Source organism: Centropristis striata, chromosome 20 (genome assembly GCF_030273125.1).
Source record: "Centropristis striata isolate RG_2023a ecotype Rhode Island chromosome 20, C.striata_1.0, whole genome shotgun sequence".
Lineage (NCBI taxonomy): Eukaryota > Metazoa > Chordata > Actinopteri > Perciformes > Serranidae > Centropristis > Centropristis striata.
In genome coordinates, this window is record NC_081536.1 from 4,000,123 (window position 1) to 4,019,971 (window position 19,849).

Below are 19,849 nucleotides of genomic sequence, written 5' to 3' on the forward strand. Positions count from 1 at the left end.
AAAGGTGTGAAACAGCAACTAAGACCTTATGAACACAACACCTCTGTCACTCACCACTTGGACCACTTACTATTTTACTGGGAATCAACAAAGTGATGATGATGATGGTGATGATTATACAAGAGGCTCCTTTTATGGCTGTGCAGCAGGTAAGCAGCCTGAAAGTGTTGAGACCTTTCCCCCTCCTTCTATATGGAGGCTTCAGGGTCTGAACACAGGGTCAGTAAGCCTGCTGTCTCACTCCAGGCTCGGCTCGCGTTGACTGATTCTATCTCCTTCTGGGTTTGGCGAACGCTGAGGGATTCTGTCACCATTGGCAAAGTGGGTCTCCACATGCACAGTCACTAGTCTCCACCCTGCAGCCTTTTAACACACATGCACACAGGGAACAGCACACAGTCTCCTGGGTTTGAAGTAGCATTAAAATATATCCAATGCAGCATATTGTTCTCATATAACACAGGGACATACCGATGTATGGAGTCAACCTTTCCATTAAATATGAGAAAATAAGTCTGCGAAATCATTCAAACTAACATTTACCATGCTAATATTTTAGCATATGTAAGTGGTCCCATGCAATGGGTATTATACATTGACAGTCTTTTGGAATTGTCTTACTACATACAATTTGAAACTATGTACACTCAGACAGACAGCCAAGTTACGCCAAGTTCGGCCAAGTTGTCAGTGCAACGAAGAGCCAAAAAAGGTTTCTCTAAAGAGTATTTACTCAGGCTGTCAGTCGATTCATTACATAATTGTCCAAAGTTAACCGCAAATTAATCACACATTTGGTATCCGTTCAAAATGTACCTTTAAATGGAGATTTTTCAAGTATTTAATACCCCATTCTCAACATAGCAGTGGACAAAGATGCTTGCTTTCTGCACATGTATGTAGAATTATTATTATAAATCAATTAACAAAAAGGTAGCTAGAGGGCTATGCATGTTTACATACAACTGTTAGGTCTCTCTTATACATAGTAAATCTCTACTTATTACCAATCAGTTTTGCTGGCGGTTGCCACCAGAAAATGTGGCTCCAGCTTGTGAATAAAAACAATAAGGAGTACTTTCTGAGATGTTTCCATGTATAAGGACAACTGTACCAATTTATGTCATCAGAGAGAGCTATATGCTTCGTAGAGAAACACAGTTTCTCTACTCTACAACATCTTGATCCACACTCATTTTTAAGTGTGTGTGAACAGATGTCAGATGAATCAGGAGAGTTATAGTCTACAGCTTAAATAATTGGTATTTTCCATTTATTATTTGTCAGGGTTTGGGGTTTTTTGTACTAATAACCTTAAAACAACTGTGGCTCTCAACAATGATTGGTTCTAAGCTATAGCAGTAACATAACTGGTAATAAAAACAGTATTCCACAGACGCCGGTGGAAAGAGATTTATTTCTCTTCTGTAGCTGTAAATACAACGCATGGATACACTGATAACTAGGCTCTACTTGGGCCCATATATTGGACCCATATATCTAAGCACTGGACCAATGGGACGTTGGAACAATGCGGTCCTCCAGACTTTGGCTGATTTGCTGAGAATCAGCTCAACCAAGCAGCACTTGAGTTAGGTTTGGGGCAGTGCTGGCACCCGAAATTGGACTAGACTCTGACATGACATTTATCACAAGTCTGGCATCAATCCCAGAAGCAGCCGTACTGGATTTACGTCTGTTGGGCCCATTGCGGCCTCATGGGAATCTAACATCAGCTTCTGTTAGAAATAACATTTCTGATGTCATATTACCTTACAAAGTACCAGACAAGCCATATCAACATAAACATTGTATGGATGTTTCTGAGGTGTTAGCTAAGAGTCATCATCCACCTTCTACCTGACCTTCATGCCCTGTTTTAGTCAACAGTCAAATGATTTGGGACACATGGATGCCTATGATGTCTTTCTTTCCAACAGTTAAACATATCCAACAGACCAATATACCAAAATTGGTGTACTCCATTAGAGCAGAAAGGAAATCCCAGTTGCTGTAGAGCCCCAGCCAGAGTATACAGCTACTGAACTCTGCTGTAGGTGAGGCCAAACAAGACTCGACCTGTTCCACGCATGGATTATTAACACATGACTGGATTTGTTCTTGTTTAATTAGCCTGGTCGATCTGCAAACAATTGGAGCAGGTTTATTTTGGCTAATGTGTCACCACAGGCTCTGAGTCATGTCTTGACAGATGAGATGAGGTGAGCTGGGATCTTTGGATAATTATACATATAGATTGTGTAATTTTAAATTTCCTTTGTTTTGTTAAGCAGTTAATGTTGTCGCCCTGAACGAGGACCAATAAACGATCATATTTCAAAGAGCTTGAGTGCATTGTACATTAGATGAATTACTGAAAGCAGTTCAGTAAGAGTCCACTCCTATTTAGAGCAGTAGCCTGAGGGCAGCAGTTGAATTGGGAGGATCAAACACTCACACCTGAAGGAGAACCACAATAACATATCTGGGGATTTAAACTAGCAGCCATTAGATTGGCAGGTTGGCCTGGTGTTAAGTAATGTGGACCTGTAAATGGAGGTCATAGGTACAATCCCCTCACAACCCCAAGGGAAGTAAATCCCCATTAGGGTTCTTAAGCAGGGCCATATCTACCCCAACATATATAGGAGGCACCACAAGATGAAAGAACAAGAGTAAAGGTCAAAATGTTTTAATGACACATAATGAGTTAGAAGAAATAATTAAACCAGGTTTATAATTATATGTTTATTTGGAAGTGGTTTAATGTATGACTATGATTAAGCAGCCGTATCTGTGTAATCTCAACCAAACTCTTTATAGTTTGTTTATGCTGGTAATACGGCAACCAGAGTGCTCTGACAGATACATAAGTGTTCTCCGGGGCCTGATTGTGTGGGTACGTCCTATGGGAAACCCAGATCATATGAGTCCTCTCATAAATTTGCAGCTTTCCAGGGGACTGAATGTTCTTTGGGCAGCAATGATTGACTGCCGCTCCAAGGGTCATTATTTTCTGGGTGAGTGGCTACATCTTAAGAGGAGACAGCGAGTAACTCATGCCTCCAGGACCAGAACTATAAATCTGCGAGAGTGTATAAGTGTGCATGGATACAATATGTTTGTGTGTCTCTGAGTCAGTGTGTTGCCTCAGGGCGCACTTGATGCTGATGCGGAGCTTGCCCTTGCATGCCCATCAATCATTTGTCACTTTATGACTATAGTCTCACACAGGGTAGAGTCAAATGAGTTACCTCTGACTTTAAAATATCAGAAATTGGTTGATTCTGAAGGTAAACATCTGAATTCTGGAACCAATTACCCAAAGATGTGTAACTATGCTCTCCCAAGAAGCCACAGGTGGAAGGTTGGGATGAAAAAGCTTGGGATACATTAGGCCAATTACATAGAAACAGGATCTGGATGTATCCACAAATCTAACTGACTGGCTGACCCAGCTTTAAAGTGTAAGGCACCTAAATTAAAGATGTGCATCCCTCACCCATCCATTATCTGTAAGGGGTCACTGGGAGCTGGAGCCAATTCCTGACATTGGGCAAGAGGCGGGGTCCAACCTGGACAGGTCACCAGGTGATCACAGGGCTGAGAAAAACAACATTTTAAAAGTTGTCCGCTTGCCGTCTTAGGCCAGACAAGGCATCATGTTGTAGTATTTATTGCATACTGATTGCATTTAAATAACAGTAAAAATCTATTCATTTTGGATACATGCCAGTGTATAAATGCTGTACCTGCAGTCATCCAGACACAGGTCCTGGAGAAGGCAATGAAATCCACTGAGCTGTGTGCACCTCTGGATGATATTGTTAATACACACATGAGCATTTTCCAATTTATCTGGGACTTTCACAACAGATACGGAGCACCAATAGCAGTTACTTTAAATGTAACGTTAACAGTGGTGTTTTTTACACTGGCATGTCTTGTGCAAGAAACAGGAATAAAAAGGATTGTGATCCTGTCGTTAAACTTGTGAGGGGCTGAAATGAAAAGTATGAGGTTACCTGATGCACAGCAATGCATACATTTTGCATGTGCAAAATGTGGCCTGAAAAAGACTAGGTGAGGCTTGTTTTTCTTAGTTCTTGGTTATTTTTTCTTAGTTCTCTTTGCTATGTAACTGAAGCAGACTCCGACCCAGCTTTCAAAGTGTAAGGCATCCAAATTAAAGATGTGCATCCATCACCCATCCATTATCTGTAACTGCTTATCCTTTATGGGGTACACCCTGGACAGGTCACCAGGCGATCACAAGGCCATGAAATCCACTGAGCTGTGTGCACTTCTGCATGATTTTGAGTATGAGTATGCATGAGTATTTTCCAATTTATCTGGGATTTTCACAACAGGTACAAAACAGCAATAGCAGTTACTTTAAATATAACGTTAACAGTGGTGTTGTAACACGAATAAAAACGATTGTGATCCTGCAGTTAAACTTGATATTTCAAGGCGCTGAAATGAAAAGCATGAGGTTACCGGATGCACAGCAATGCATACACAGAGCATGTGCAAAATTTGGCCTGAAAAAGACTAGGTGAGGCTTGTTTTTCTTAGTTCTTTGTTGTATTTTCTTAGTTGTCTTTGCTATGTAACTGAAACAGTTGTTGATTACTTGGAACCCCTACCATCCAGAAGAATGAGGAGTTGAGTAAGAGGAGCGAGGAGTCAGTTGGAGCAGTTGATGACAATATAAAACAATCAATAAAACAGGTTTAACAAATATTATAAAACTGCACCCATGAGAGGTCACCGAGCATACAGTCATAAATATGCAAAACACCTCTAAGCGTGATTGGTCCAGTAGTGTGACTGCAGGCAAACAGACAGATGAACAGATACACACACGTAGACACACAAGCTGGCAAACACATTATGCCCTCCAGGTAATTAAGTATGTAGTGCAATTACAGTCTTGACACGATTTACTATTGTTATTGATGAGGCGGTTACAGTATTGAAATAATTAACCTGGCTGCAGGTGCGGTTGTCAGTTTCTTATGCAATCATGTGGGAGTGTTCACTGTAATTTTCTATGTCAGGACATTTTCTTGATGAAATACTTTAAAATAAAAATTTTCATGAATGGCAATGCATTTAAATCACAACTACATTATTGAAGTGGTGTTGATACTCATTGCAATATTACTCAAATGTGTACGAGATGACTTTGGTAACATTTATACAATAATTTCTGCAGCTTGCTTTAACACCTAATTTAGCATACAACATTTAAGACATTCACTTCCACAAGAATCAAACCGCAATGCTTGAGCAACGCTGTATACACTCACCTCTGGTTTACACACAAACACACACACAATCACACATTATCTGTGTGTAACTGTCACGTCACATGCACTCTTCATAACTGACTTTACTGGTTACCAACTGATGTTGGGAGACATGAACAGGCCTGCGGTTGCCGCAATAAGGATGACTCACTCACCCATAATAACACCCTCTGCTGTGATTTGCTTAAATCAATCAAACCTCAACAACAACAGTCAGTCTGCTTTGACCTTATAAAACTTTGATTTGAGGTAAACTGGGTTATGTTTGTTCCATCAAGACTGAAGACTTAGATTTCCAAAAACATGGACATATACAGAATATAATGCAACTTTCTAAAAATCCAGTATAGCACAGGAAATAAGTTGCATTCTACAGCATAATCATTTAGTAAAAAAATGCATAAATCATTTTACTAGTTTCCTTTTTTCCCATTCAAAAAGTCTACAGAAACAAGTAAAATCCTTGTCTGAAATATAACTGGGCGGCCATTTTTGTTGGTCAGCCATATTGTATTGTTTATTTATAGCTGTGTGACAACAACGTAATCCGAGGAAATGTCAGCTCAGTCTGTGGTCTGGTATTCCGCCCCCATGTCTGCTTCACATAGATACTATCACATCATTATTTCTGCAAATAGCAGGAAGAGCTTAAAGCATTGTGACGTAGGCAGAAAGCAAGGACGCGCTCTGAATAGCTCGACGAAAACCGGCAACAACAACATCTCTCTGTGAATGTGAGAAGGCGGCAGCAGCTTCGGGAATCGAGGGAAAGCATTGTGACAAAACTACGTTCTTGTTGTTATTGTTATGATACAGCAAGACAAAAGTGAAACATTTTTCTCACTGCAATGGAAAAACCGCTCGGCTTAGTGAGCTCCAGCTGCTTCGGTTTCCTCCCTCACCCACCTCCCCCAGCAAGACGTCTTTCATGCCATTGTGGATGTGGCATGCTGGAAACACAATGAAACAAGCATGAACCCAAACTACACTTCCCCTGGCACCAGCGCTGCATTGTGGGACTCGGTGGGAGGAGATGCCGGGTCAGAGGAAACTCAACTGGGTCCTTTGCACCCATAGCCAACTATTTACAGTTGAGAAAGCAAAGACAAAGGGCAGCCATGCAGAGATATATTAGCCTTCTGGCTACTTCCTTTGCTATTGCCGACCTCCTCTCATGCCTTTTTACCTTTACAAAGGTAATGCTTTTCATTTCAGTCTGCTGGAAGCCAAGTATGTGGAGGTTACATGGGTAGAAGTCAACCCAATGATTCAGCCTGTTCTCCCCTCAAAAACGTCAGTATAGGTCGCGTGTACAAGCAGCAAAAAAACAAGCGATATTGACATATTTCACATTCCGCTGTAATGTGTCCGCCGCCATCTTGCTGACGAAGTGATTGACAGCCAAGTGAAGTTAAATAGGCGGATTACCACCTTCAGTTGGAGGCTCGGGTGGTGGATGGGTTGAACAAACAGCGGACCACCCAGGAGAGCTGGGTTGCGTCCTGTGTGATTTTTAACTTAAGTTACGTGAATCACGTTTTTGAATGTAACTTGCGTTTTTTTACAATACTTGCAGTAGTCACGTGACCCTTGTAATTACATCACTTTCGGCATTGACGTACATTTATTTACTGTTTAAACTGTCTCTTATAACGCCTTACCAGGACATTTTTGTCCTAAACCTAGGTGAGTGGTTTTACAACATAAATCCACAGAAACTGCAGCCTTTTTCTTACAACCGCACCATACGTGTGTGCTATTTTTGGAACGCGCTGCTGTACCACAAGCCAGGATACGTACATATGTACCGTGAAATGCGAGCCGTAATATGTACCTACCTGTCGTAATGGGTGGTACTGACACACAACCTCTTCTGTTGTTTAGGTTGGAGAACTTGTTGTTACATGGGTAGAAATCAATCCAGTGATTCAATCGAAGTTTGAAATGGTTTCACCAACAGGGGTGGGGAAAAAACACAATACATATGTCAATTATTATATTAAATATTGGTCAAATGTCTTTAAGAATGTAATAAATCAAAAATATATTTAGTGACATGTATTTTTTGTCTCTCCTGGTTAGAGTTTTAGTTCATTCTCTCCTCAAAACATGGTATAGTGCTAACACTACTACGAAACTGAAGAGTAGCATTACACAGCTCACATCTGACTTGTTTCTGAAGAGAAAGAGAAGTTTCCCCTTTAAACAGTGCATTTACGTAAGATTGGAGGCTGTTTTTTCTAGCTCGAAACCGTTAGCATGTGCATAAGATTCTGGAAATTAACCTATAGACCACACAACTCTTTCACTGCACACTCCATATATAAAAAGTCCTCTGACTGACTAAATGGTAATGTACGAGTGACTACTAAAACAAAAGTAACAGTGAAAATATCTGCAGCTGCTTGGTTTAGCTAGCCATCCAAACACTATGCTAATGCTACAAGCTAAAAGCTGCAACAAGCATTTTCCAACAACATAAAAACAAAGTTAATCAATTTTCTATATGATATTCTGCCCTCATTAATGGTAATCTAATTTACTGGTGAAAAAGAAATGTCGAAAATTGGGAAAAAAACTTTTACTGCCTACTGATTGTTTACACTAACTGATCTTCTTTTTTTTATTTGCAGCCCTTGCTGTAGGAGAAATTATCAGCCGGTGAGCATGTTTCCACGACCCACGGAGAAACAAAGAAGACAGCCATTTTTGGATCTTTCAAAGTCGAGCAGAGCAGCCAGAGCTTTTTGAATAACTGCTAATTTTACACTCCAAGGCTCTGGGCCTTGGAGCCAAAAGGTTTAGTTGGTAATATATTGCTTTGATTAAAGAAACACCCCCAAGCCCACCAGCAACACCCACAGATCATGAGCTCTCCCCGGGGGGCTCATAGGTAGCAATTACAGCCACCACCCACCTGAACCACACACACATATAATCCCTCTCCCTCTTTTTCCTGACCATGACCCGACTATCCATCTCTTGCAGTGGCGGTTCTAGACCAATTTTACTGTGGGGGCCAAGGAGGGGCCAGTGTTTAATCAGAGGGGCACATTAGCACATGAAAAAATGGCAAAGATGATATTTAGGCATTCAAAATCTTTGAATGTCTTGAAAAAGACACAAAATGACCAAAAAAGACACAAAATGAGAAGACAGAATAACCAAAAAAAACCCACAGAAGACATAAACATGACAAAAAAAAGATACAAAATGACCAAAAAAAGACACAAAATAACTAAAACAGACACAAAAAAGACACATAAATGACACCAATGACAAAAAAGACACAAAATGACAAAAAAAAGACACAAAATAACTAAAAAAGACACAACAACAGACACAAAATGACCAAAAAAAGACACAAATGACCAAAAAAGACACAAAATGACTTACAAAGACACGTAAAGACATGAAAAGGATTTTAAAAATGGACAAAATAGCCCTATAAGACTCCAGAGAGTTAAACTATTATATGTACACATTCTGGGTTCATTTTGTGTATAATGAGATATTGTTTGAACAAAAAAATGTTAGAATTGTTCCATTGTTCATTGTTATAAATTGATCATTTTATTATTAATTTGACACAGGGGCCACAGCAGGGGCCAAAGGCTTCTTCACAGGCAACCTGGTCTCACAGAAATCCGTGAAATAGCCACGGATTTCGCTTAACTCAAAATCCGTGGAATAGCCACGGAATCACTCAAATTTCCGTGAAACTGACACGGATTTCGCTACAATGCAAGTTAATGACAGTCATATCCCGTGGCTATTCCAACATACAAAGTGATTATGTACATTCACTGAGTGAACATTTAGAAAATAAAACATATATTTCTCGCTAGAAATGTGATCAAAATCCATTTTTATGCAGAAACTAAGTCAAAATATTGATTTTTTCACTAAAAATGAGAGAACTGTCCGCCATGTTTTTTGTTCTGACCGCCGGGACCTTGAAAGTCACGTGACTTGGAACAAACCAATAGGAACAAATATCCATGGAATAGCCACGGGATATGACTGTCTTTAACTTGCATTGTAGCGAAATCCGTGTCAGTTTCACGGAAATTTGAGCGATCCCGTGGCTATTCCACGGATTTTGAATTAAGTGAAATCCGTGGCTATTTCACGGATCTCTGTGAGACTAGGTTCTCACAGGGGCCTCCAGGAATAGTCACGGGATATGACTGTCATTTACTTGCATTGTAGCGAAATCCGTGTCAGTTTCACGGAAATTTGAGCGATTCCGTGGCTATTCCGCGGATTCTGAATTAAGCGAAATCCGTGGCTATTTCACGGATTTCTGTGAGACTAGGTTCTCACAGGGGCCCCTGGAGGCCCCTGTGTAGAACCGCCACTGATCTCTTGTATCTCCTCAGCCTCCTCACCGTCCCCTGTCAGAGAGATCAGATAACAGGCCTCTCTGATAATGGTAAAGCAATGAGGTTAAATGTTGGGCTGGGCCTGTGAGTAGGTAGTCGTTGATGTGCAATACAAGGGATATTGGAACCTGGTCTCACAGAAATCCGTGGAATAGCCACGGAATCGCTCAAATTTCCGTGAAACTGACACGGATTTCGCTACAATGCAAGTTAATGACCCGTGGCTATTGTTCCAAGTCACGTGACTTTCAAGGTCCTGGCAGTCAGAACAAAAAACATGGCGGACAGTTCTCTCATTTTTAGTGAAAAATCTATATTTTGACTTAGTTTCTGCATAAAAATGGATTTTGATCACATTTCTAGCGAGAAATATATGTTTTATTTTCTAAATCTTCACTCAGTGAATGTACAAAATCACTTTGTATGTTGGAATAGCCACGGGATATGACTGTCATTAACTTGCATTGTAGAGAAATCTGTGTCAGTTTCACGGAAATTTGAGCGATTCCGTGGCTATTCCACGGATTTTGAGTTAAGCGAAATCCGTGGCTATTTCACGGATTTCTGTGAGACCATGTTGGGATATTGACTTTTTTTTTGCCTTTTCTAGGAGCCATTCTGCTGTACGACACACTCACACGCATATACCATACTCTTGTTTGTGTTTCCAAATAGATTATAGGCTGTTTTGTTTTCCTCTTCTCCTAAATTCAATTTGCAACCGTACACGCGGTCTGCGCTATGTGTTTAACTCCATCATCTGTTAGGTCATGGTCTGTTCAGCCGTGACAACCAGGCCGTTCTTCCCCAGCAATCCAGCCAGCCAATTACAGTAATCTTATTGATCCAAAACACACCTAACCCTTCCATTACATGTTATCTGCAAGATCGACCACAAACAGCGAGGCAGGCTCTCGCTATATACATCCAATGCGGTGAACCGTCCCTTGATATTTATTAAAGATGACATCTCCGATCCAAATCAAGCCCTTACTCGAAGCCTCCTCCCTTCAGAGTTTTAGTTGGAGCAAGAAAAAAAACCAAAACGGCTGCAAGAAACGTTGCTGTGGTTATGTACAGCTGTCTTGTGCACAGACATGCTGGATTTATGTTTACTCGCTAGCCTGGTTTAATCTGAGCAGTCTGAGTGGTGTGTAAAAGAGCTGCGATTTGGTGGATGTGTAATCAAAAACACAGAGCTGAGGGGAGAACGTCAATCATAGCCTGTCTCAAGAGTTTTTGTTCAAGATTTTTGTCCTATCTGCATCTTGGTGACTTGATGGTCTAGTGTAATTATACATACATACTGTGTTGAAATTTGGGGAAATGCATATAAAACAAACCTAGATCCAATAATTAAACTGCAGAAAAGAGCTATCTTATTTATAATAAATGAAGTTGGATACCGTGATTCTACAAATCAGCTTTTTATAAGATCACACACGTTGAAATTTCAGGACATTGTATATTCAAAAACATTAGAAATTATGTTTCGAGTGGTAAACATGTCAATTCCTGTTTGTATTCAAGAAATGTTTAAATTAAGGCAGGGGATTTATAACTTAAGGGGGTTGCTAATGTTTGAAACTCAGAAAGTCAGAACTAATCTCAAATACAGATGTGTGTCAGTTTTGGGTGTAAAATTATGGAATTATGGACTAAATGATGAAATAAAGATGTGCAATTCTATGTTAGACTTTAAAATCTAAAATTATCAAGGGTTACAATGAAATTTGATTGAATTTGATTTTTCAGTTTAAGGTATCATGTGTTTTGTAACAATGTGAATTACTCAGTTAATGTAATGTATATAATGTAATGTATATACATGTAGATAGTACAGGAGAGGCAAAAATAAGCCTTTAGTGGGGCTTTAGCCTGTTCCTTTTTCGGTTGCTGTCTGATGGATTCTTTTGTAAAAAACATGATTTTATTTTGTTGTCTTTGTTTTTGTTGTTGTTTTTGTTGTTTTTTGTAACCGAAATAAAAGCATTCAAAGCATTCTAATTGCCAAATTCTGAACTGTATAGGGATCACTGTTGTTCACTTTCTGTCTTTTTTCAGAGACCCCTGGAAGAGTATTGCAGACCCCTGGGGATCCCTGGACCCCACTTTGAGAATCACTGGGTGAGAGGTCCCATAAGGCAAGGAGAGGCTGGTTTCAACATGGAATAATCAGGATAATCTTTCCACACAAATCTCAAGCTATTTTCTGAAAATAAAACATGTTCATATGTGCCCTTTAATTGGATTTTGCTATGGTTAGAACCAGTGGTGGAATGTAACTATGTACATTTCCTCAAGTACTGTACTTAAGTACAATTTTGAGGTATTTGTACTTTACATGAGTATTTGAATTTTATGAAACTTTATACTTCTACTCCACTACATTTAGAGGCAAATATTGTACTTTTTACTCCACTACATTTAGCTGACAGCTTAAGTTTCTTTTCAGGTCAAGATTTTCCATAAACAACACAACAAATTTAAAGTAATTACACATTTTTTAATTTATTTAAGCAGCAGTATATTAAGTAGTTTAAATGAGCCCTACCTTGAGAAAATGTTGCTTATATAAATGAATTAATAATAATATATTTAGAATATATATATATATAACAATCTGAGTGGGGTCATTCTGCATTATGAGTACTTTTACTTTTGTACTTTAACTTCAGTAAGTTTTGAATGCTGGACTTTTACTTGTAGTGGAGTAATTTCACAGTGTGGTATTAGTACTTTTACTTAAGTAAGGGATCTGAATATTTTTCCACGACTGGTTAGAGCAGCTGTTCTCAACCTTGGGGTCGGGACCCCAATTGGGGTTGCGAGATGATTTCTGGGGGTCACCAAATCATTTTGGAAGTCAGCTCTGTCTCCACTGTGTTAAAGTGTTCATGTGTTTTTGGTCACTTAATGTCTTTTTTTGGTCATTTTGTGGGGTTTTTTGTTTGTCATTTTGTGTCTTTGTGTCTTTTTTGGTCATTCTGTGTCCTTTTTTGTGGTCAATTTGTGTCTTTTTTGTCATTTTGTTTCATTTTTTTGGTCATTTTGTGTCTTTTCTGGTCATTTTGTGTCTTTTTTGGTCATTATGTTTCATTTTTTGGTCATTTTGTGTCTTTTCTGGTCATTTTGTGTCTTTTTTTGGTCATTTTGTGTCTTTTTTGGTCATTTTCTGTCTTTTTTTGATAATTTTTTGTCTTTTTTGGTTGATCTGAACTGTGCGTGTGAGATTCTGTTCAGTGAGCGGGGGTAAAATAAAATACACAGAAGTAATAGATAGATTGGACAGGGTAATTGTCATCAGAGGGAATAAGCAGTTTTAAACAGATGTGTTTTGAGTTGTGATTTGAAATGGGGGAGTGAGTCAATGTTCCTGAGTTGGGGTGGTAGTGAGTTCCAGAGGCGGGGAATAGGATGTTTTATATGGGATTTTGGAAATAAATACATTCTATTACTAGGAAAAAAGATATGTTTTGTTGCTAAGTATTAAAGGAACGTCCAATAGGAGCAGTGACTAGCTCTAGTTAATAGCGGAGCTCATGTGCTGCGTGTTAACAGACTGGCCACATACCAGTGTGACAGGCCTGTTTCCATAAAACAGAAAAGGAGTCCTGTGATCACCTGCTGCAGAGGGGTGGGACTCTCATCCGCTGCTACAAGAGCGCTGAGAGATGGACAGATTGGAAGATGGGGGGCCGGATTCCTCAAACACAATCACACACACCTGAGATCAGATCATCACCTGCGAAGATAGAAAGACACGCAAACACAGATTAGACCCCCTCCTCTGGCGCTCACACACAAACACGCTGCACAGGCACACACAGTCCACGTGTACAAAATAATCTGTTTAATTTACAGTAATATACCGGCAGCTTTGGTTGCCAGAAGTTCACCGTAAAAATACACTTAGTGGGTTTTTTCTACACAAAATTTAAATGTAAATATCAGCAAAAACTGTCATTTAGACTGAATATTCACGTTTTTTTAGGGTAATTGTGTCATTCATTCACAAATCCATTAACTTTACATGAAAATGTTATATTTTTACAGCAAAACTGTGTGTTTCCTACAGTTTATGACAGTAAAAGTAAGTTTTGTGCTATTCTTTGATTTACGGCGGGGGTCTCAAACTCAAATTGCTAAAAAAAAAAAGACAAAATTACCAAAAAAAAGACACAGAATTACCAAAAAAGACACAAAATGATTTAAAAAAGACACAAAATTACCAAAAAAAGATACAAAATTACCCAAAAAAGTAATTAAAGGGACCTTCCATACATAACACGGTAAAGTGACATTGATATAAAACTCACATCAAAGAGTTTGAGACCCATAATTTACGGTAATTAAAAGTATCTACAACGGTGATATACAATTTTTAATTTTACGCCCTATTTCTGATGTAATTTGACAGTGTTTTACTGTAATTTCTACAAACATTTTTTACAGTCCACGTGTACAAAGAGCCGAAATGAGAGCAAATTGCAGTGACATAAATGCAGAAACCTCAAGGATTAGGTATCCTGATTCAAAGCAGACTTGTAGTGTTTGCAGCTCATTCTGCTGGGAAAAAACAGGTCATGTCAGGTAAGCGGTGACAACACGCATAAATGTGCAACTTTTGTATACCGCTCAGGGATTATGCAAACTTTCTGGTCGCCCATTCCAAGCAGGTTTGTTTCAGATGTTGCCATCCAGGAGGCCACTGCATCTGCTACTACTAGCTGGGAGACACACACACACACACACAAAAAAAAGAGTTGCACAATGCACTTTTGATGCTGGTCAAACACACACATAAACACACACACACGAGAGCACATGGAGTCAGGAGGCAGGCATCCCCTTGTAGGCATTTCTGTGGGCAGCTGGGGCTCTTTAGTGGTCAAGGCAGACGCAGACACATTCAAAATCAGAGCTGCATGGAAATCTAAGGCCCTCATTAACACAGATGATTCAGCCCCTTTTCACAGGGCCATGCTATGTGTGTGAGTGTGTGTGTGTGTGTGGTGAGAGTGGGCGTGAGAGCATCATCCACTAAAGTATTGCTTTTAATGGAAAGGTTGTGACCTCCAGTATTTGCAAACAGTTCTTACAGTTAATTTCTTTCCTGCGTAAATGCCAGGAACTAATAGTATTATTACACTCACTGTTACTGACGTCATGTTTTCCTGCATGTGGATTGTCCTCGTATAATCACTTGAACATAAACAGCTCGGGAACTCAGCTCGAGATTTTATATGCAGCTACTGAATCTCTCGAGGTCAAAGGTCAGTGAGGAAGGCTGCAGGTGACCGCAGGTGTGTGTATGTGTGTGTGTAATCACAGAGGTGTGTTTTTACTGGTAGCAGGGGGTCAGAGGTCGCCACAGCAACTGCCACACAACACCAACAGTAGACTAACTGGCAATGACAGACTAACAGTGACGTAATTCAATTAACCCTTAATAGGACACTGATTGAAATACTTGCAAATTCCAAATTTCAACCCTAGAGAATATTGGAGGATATTACATACTGCCAGAATGTGTAAAAAAAAACATATGGACCTGGGGGAGGGGGGTAATATTTTGAGAAATAAGTTTACAAGATTAAAGTGGCAAATCTAAGAGAAAAAAATGTGCAGATTTATGATATTTAAAGTGGTGAATCTGCGAGAAAAAAGTTGCCTTTTTTAATTTTTTTCTCGTAAATCTGTGACTTTTTTCACGCAGATTTGCCACTTTAAATCTCTTAAATCTGCGACTTTTTTTCTTGTATATTTGCCACTTTAATCTAGTAAATTTGCAATTTTCCAAGTCATTGAAGAATAACACAACTGTTACAGATTTTTTTTCTACATTTTTCATTTTTACATTGGAGGTCAAGGCCAATAAAGTTACCGAATATGGTTCTTCGCCCGATAAAAGGTTAAAGACTCACTATGAAACTGAATCCCTTAACTTTTCACATGAAATTCCATCAATTGACAAATAAGTATTCATGTGTTGTCAATATTTAGCAAAGAAAGTGTGAAATATCTATCTATGATAATGTGTGTTCCTGCATTTTAAATTGAACTATATTAATTTCAGGGCTCAGGTTATTTTCGGGTGCTAAAAAAGCAGCATTTGTCCATGTTCAAGTCTTCTCTTTCACATTGGCTCGATAGCTTAAATTGAAAGTTAATTCTTGACCTTGAAAACAGTTGCTAAATGGTGAGATGGTTTTGTTAAATCCTGTTTTCAACCTTTCAAACACAAACTTCAGTATGTTTTCAGGGGTAAATTATATATTAAATAAGGCTTTATTTCAAGTCATCCTTGCTTCATAGTGCCTGAAAAATGCAAGAACTAGACAGAAAATGAGACAAAATTTGGGTGAAGGAAACTCTCAACGTCGTCAATGAATCATTACGATCATGCAAGATAACTGGGCATGGATAATTGGCGGATAAATGAATATTTTTTTCTTATAATTGGCAATGGAACATCAGAGGCAGATCCGTCTGGAACATGTGTCTGTAGGTGTGGACTGAAGCTTAACATATTGGACCTACCCCTTTAATTAATTCAGCCTGAGGACTGATGAAAAATAAGCCTCGCTGCCTCGAGTAACCTGAAGCCAACTCCACACACACACACACACACACACACACACACACACCGTAGTGGCCTGACCACCTGAAGCATTGTGGGGTATTGGAACAGCCGCCCCCGTCCTCCCCTGTCTCTTATTCTCCTCCACCCACCCCTATTAAAACTCAAGCTACTGGAGGAAACACCCACTTCCTCCACATTCCTGAAGGATTTTCCATACAGAGAATAGTAAACAAACCTGTGAACAAAGAGCGCGCGGGGGGGAGGGAGGGGCGCACGGACAAGTTAATGTTATTTCCTTCGTGTAGTAAATCAAACTAAAGGGCGAAGGGGAGGGGGGGGGCTCTTTTGTGAGTTGGTGGAGGTGTTTACCGTCAGCAGCGATGGCGGCAGGAGAAGGAGACGGAACAAAGGCCCGGGCGAAGGCCTGCATCACCCTCCTCATCCTCCCACTTACCTTTCCCAGCTGCCAGCGTACACACACACACACACACACACACACACACAAACCACACACTGCCTAGCACTGCATGGGAGGAGAGAGGAGTTGGCAGTGGGAGGAAGGCCTCCTTATCAGCTTTCAGCATGGGAACCTCTGTGTTGTTCACTGACTCGTGTCAAAACCTTGGCCTGAACTTGACGCAGAGGGAGTGCTTGTACGCATGTGTGTGTGTGTGTGTGTGTGTGTGTGTGTGGAGAAAAAGAGCACCGAATCTGGAGAGACAGGAAGAGAAACAGTCTGTCGTTAACTGACAAGTACAAACAGCTAGTCAGACAGTTAGCCCAAGAGGCAGACAGCTAAATGGAAAGATTTGGCTTATTCCCATTGGGGACTGATAGACAGGTGAGATGAGTGTGTGTGTGTCTGGTGTGTGTGTGTGTGTGTGTGTGTGTGTGTGTGTGTGTGTGTGTGTGTGTGTGTGTTTGTGGAGAAGAAAAGGGGAAGGACCTCAAGTGACATTTAGCATTTTACCAGACAGGGCAGGTGAGTCTTTGAGTTTTCCAGTACTGAGGGGTCATGCTGGCATACAGCTGTTGACTTTTAAAAGTGCTGATTTGTACAGTTGTCAGACGTTTCCTGCTGGCACACTGGCACACACACACACACACACACACACACACATATACATACAAAGCCTTGGCCCACACGAACCTCTGGGCCTCTTAAAAAGTCGGTTTCCTTCTTTAAAGGTCGCTCCACTCAGTGCTGACAGTTTCAGAGGGCATGTGAATTCAACATTCACCTAGCGTCCAGAAACAATAAACCCCCGTTCCAACCTTAGACCTCCGAGCTTCAGAAAGTATCTGCTGCGCTCATACAACACAGGAGGCCAGTTAAAGCGTGTTCTAGTGTCATGGAGGCTGAGCAGGATAACTCCTCTTCTATCCTGCCATCAAGCGAGGGCCTACTAACTGTGAATCCTGACCTGCTGCTTGTTCTGACGACGTCCTCTTTGCTCAATCCCTCTGGCAGAGGCCGGCCTGTAGCTGTGGATCCTGCCCCGGCTTGCACACAGGAATGTACTATTGAGAAAGCGCTGCACCGCAAACCCTCCCAGCCATTCCAAACCGTAATCAGATCCAGCCTGTCATCCCCCATCCTGTCTCCAATCTCTTTCTCTCTCTCTCTCTCTCCCCATTTTTTCTCTCTTCAATCCCTCTCTCTCTCTAAATGACATGCACACACGCAGAACACAAACACCCACATACAGAACAAGCACTCAGACACCCACACAGAATCGCAGACACCAATTTGTAGACATGTAAGCTTGTGCAAACACAGTTCTAAAGTCACAGATACTTTCCGCAGTCAGTGACGAGTAAACGCAGCTCTACTGGGGAAATGCACAATGATTGTATGAACATAGAGTGTGGAGAATTCACTATGAGAATAAACTGATACCAAAATGCTATTCCATCTATATTCATTTTATTTAACACATCATCACACATAACAACAGAATAGGTAATTTACGAATTACTCCCAAAACAATGTATATGACCCCGGCATGGATTCTGTTGGGGTTTTTTCCTACAAACTTATTTTATACAAAGATTTTTTTATGTGGTGTTCCTCTTATGTTCCCCTTTTTTTCTTATATTCCCCTTTTTTTCTGTAAAGCACTTTTTTTTATCTGTAAACTTTACTTAGGCCTACTTACTTACTATCTTACTTACCTACTTACTTACCACTTACTTGCTTGCTTGCTTTCTAGCTAGCTTGCTTGCTTGCTTGCTCATTTACTTAATTACGTACTTACTTACTCGCTCGCTCACTGGCTTGCTTGCTTACTAACTTACTTGCTTGCTTACTAACTTACTTACTTACTTACTTGCTTGCTTGCTTGCTAGCTTGCTTGCTTGCTTGCTTTCTAGCTAGCTTGCTTGCTTGCTCATTTACTTACATACATACTTACTTACTTACTCGCTCGCTCACTGGCTTGCTTGCTTGCTTACTAACTTACTTGCTTGCTTACTAACTTACTTACTTACTTACTTACTTACTTGCTTGCTTACTCGCTTGCTTTCTAGCTAGCTTGCTTGATTGCTCATTTACTTACTTATGTACTTACTTACTTACTTACTTACTCGCTCGCTCGTTGGCTTGCTCGGTCACTGGCTTGCTTGCTTGCTTACTAACTTACTTACTTGCTTGCTTGCTTACTAACTTACCTACTTACTTACTTACTTACTAACTTGCTTGCTTGCTTGCGTGCTTACTAACTTACTTACTTGCTTGCTTGCTTACTAGTTTGCTTTCTAGCTAGCTAGCTAGCTAGCTTGCTTGCTTATTTACTTACTTACTTACTTACTTAATGTTGTGAAACAGTCACAGTTTGAAACATGTGGTTAACATTGTGAAATAGAACTAAATAGTTGGGTTTAGGCTAAAAACTTGCATACCTGAGTTAAAATAAGTTTTGGTTTCACACAGGACACAAACAGCCGTCTCCTGGGTCTAAGTCCTGTGTTTGTTGTTGTTGTTGTTGTTTGTTGACTCATCAATCCACCCCAACCTGCACAGACTTTGTCACTCTTTCCCATTGCTCCTGCCATAATTTTTACAGCCACTTGAGGTTGCCACCTGACAATAAACCTAAATACGTTTCATATCATACCCTATCTGGCATTTTGTTTTTCATGACTGTTTATTATTTTATTAACTAAAGAGTTATTGATGTACAGAAAAGAAGCTCTCCTAGCTGCTGAGCTTGCTGGGTATCAGTTAGCAAGCTTGGTAGCTTGGTAGCTAAAAGTACACAGTTTAATCAAAATATATATCTTTACCATTAACCTCTGTCTCATAACTGTCTGCAATCCATTTTTCACCCTGACAGAAGAGGGTAAATAAAACTGGATGAGGCTACCAGACTAATAAATGAAGATAGCTTCCTCCATTTCTCTCTGGTCCTTTAAAGGTCAGCTCTGTCAAGACAGCTTGCTATTGGTCAATGGCACAACTTCAAATGTCAAAGTTCACCAAAGTAGAAGGCAAAAGAATGGAGGGATTTCCTTCTTCTAAACAGAATTGCACTTAAATGCAGGCGTGACCTAGCCTGGGTATA

At 40.1% G+C, this 19,849-nt stretch overlaps 1 protein-coding gene across 1 annotated transcript in view; it reads right to left on the bottom strand.

Moving 5' to 3' along the window:
- The window catches only part of LOC131993874 (myosin light polypeptide 6-like), a 42,644-nt gene extending 25,916 nt beyond the window's left edge, over positions 1-16,728 (bottom strand). The window contains exons 1-2 of the mRNA XM_059359934.1: positions 16,656-16,728; positions 9,642-9,712 (exon numbers count right to left, since the gene is read on the bottom strand). Coding sequence (XP_059215917.1) covers positions 9,642-9,712; positions 16,656-16,728 — 144 coding nt within the window. The remainder of the gene's footprint in view (positions 1-9,641; positions 9,713-16,655) is intronic.
- Between the last annotated feature and the right edge of the window lie 3,121 nt (positions 16,729-19,849).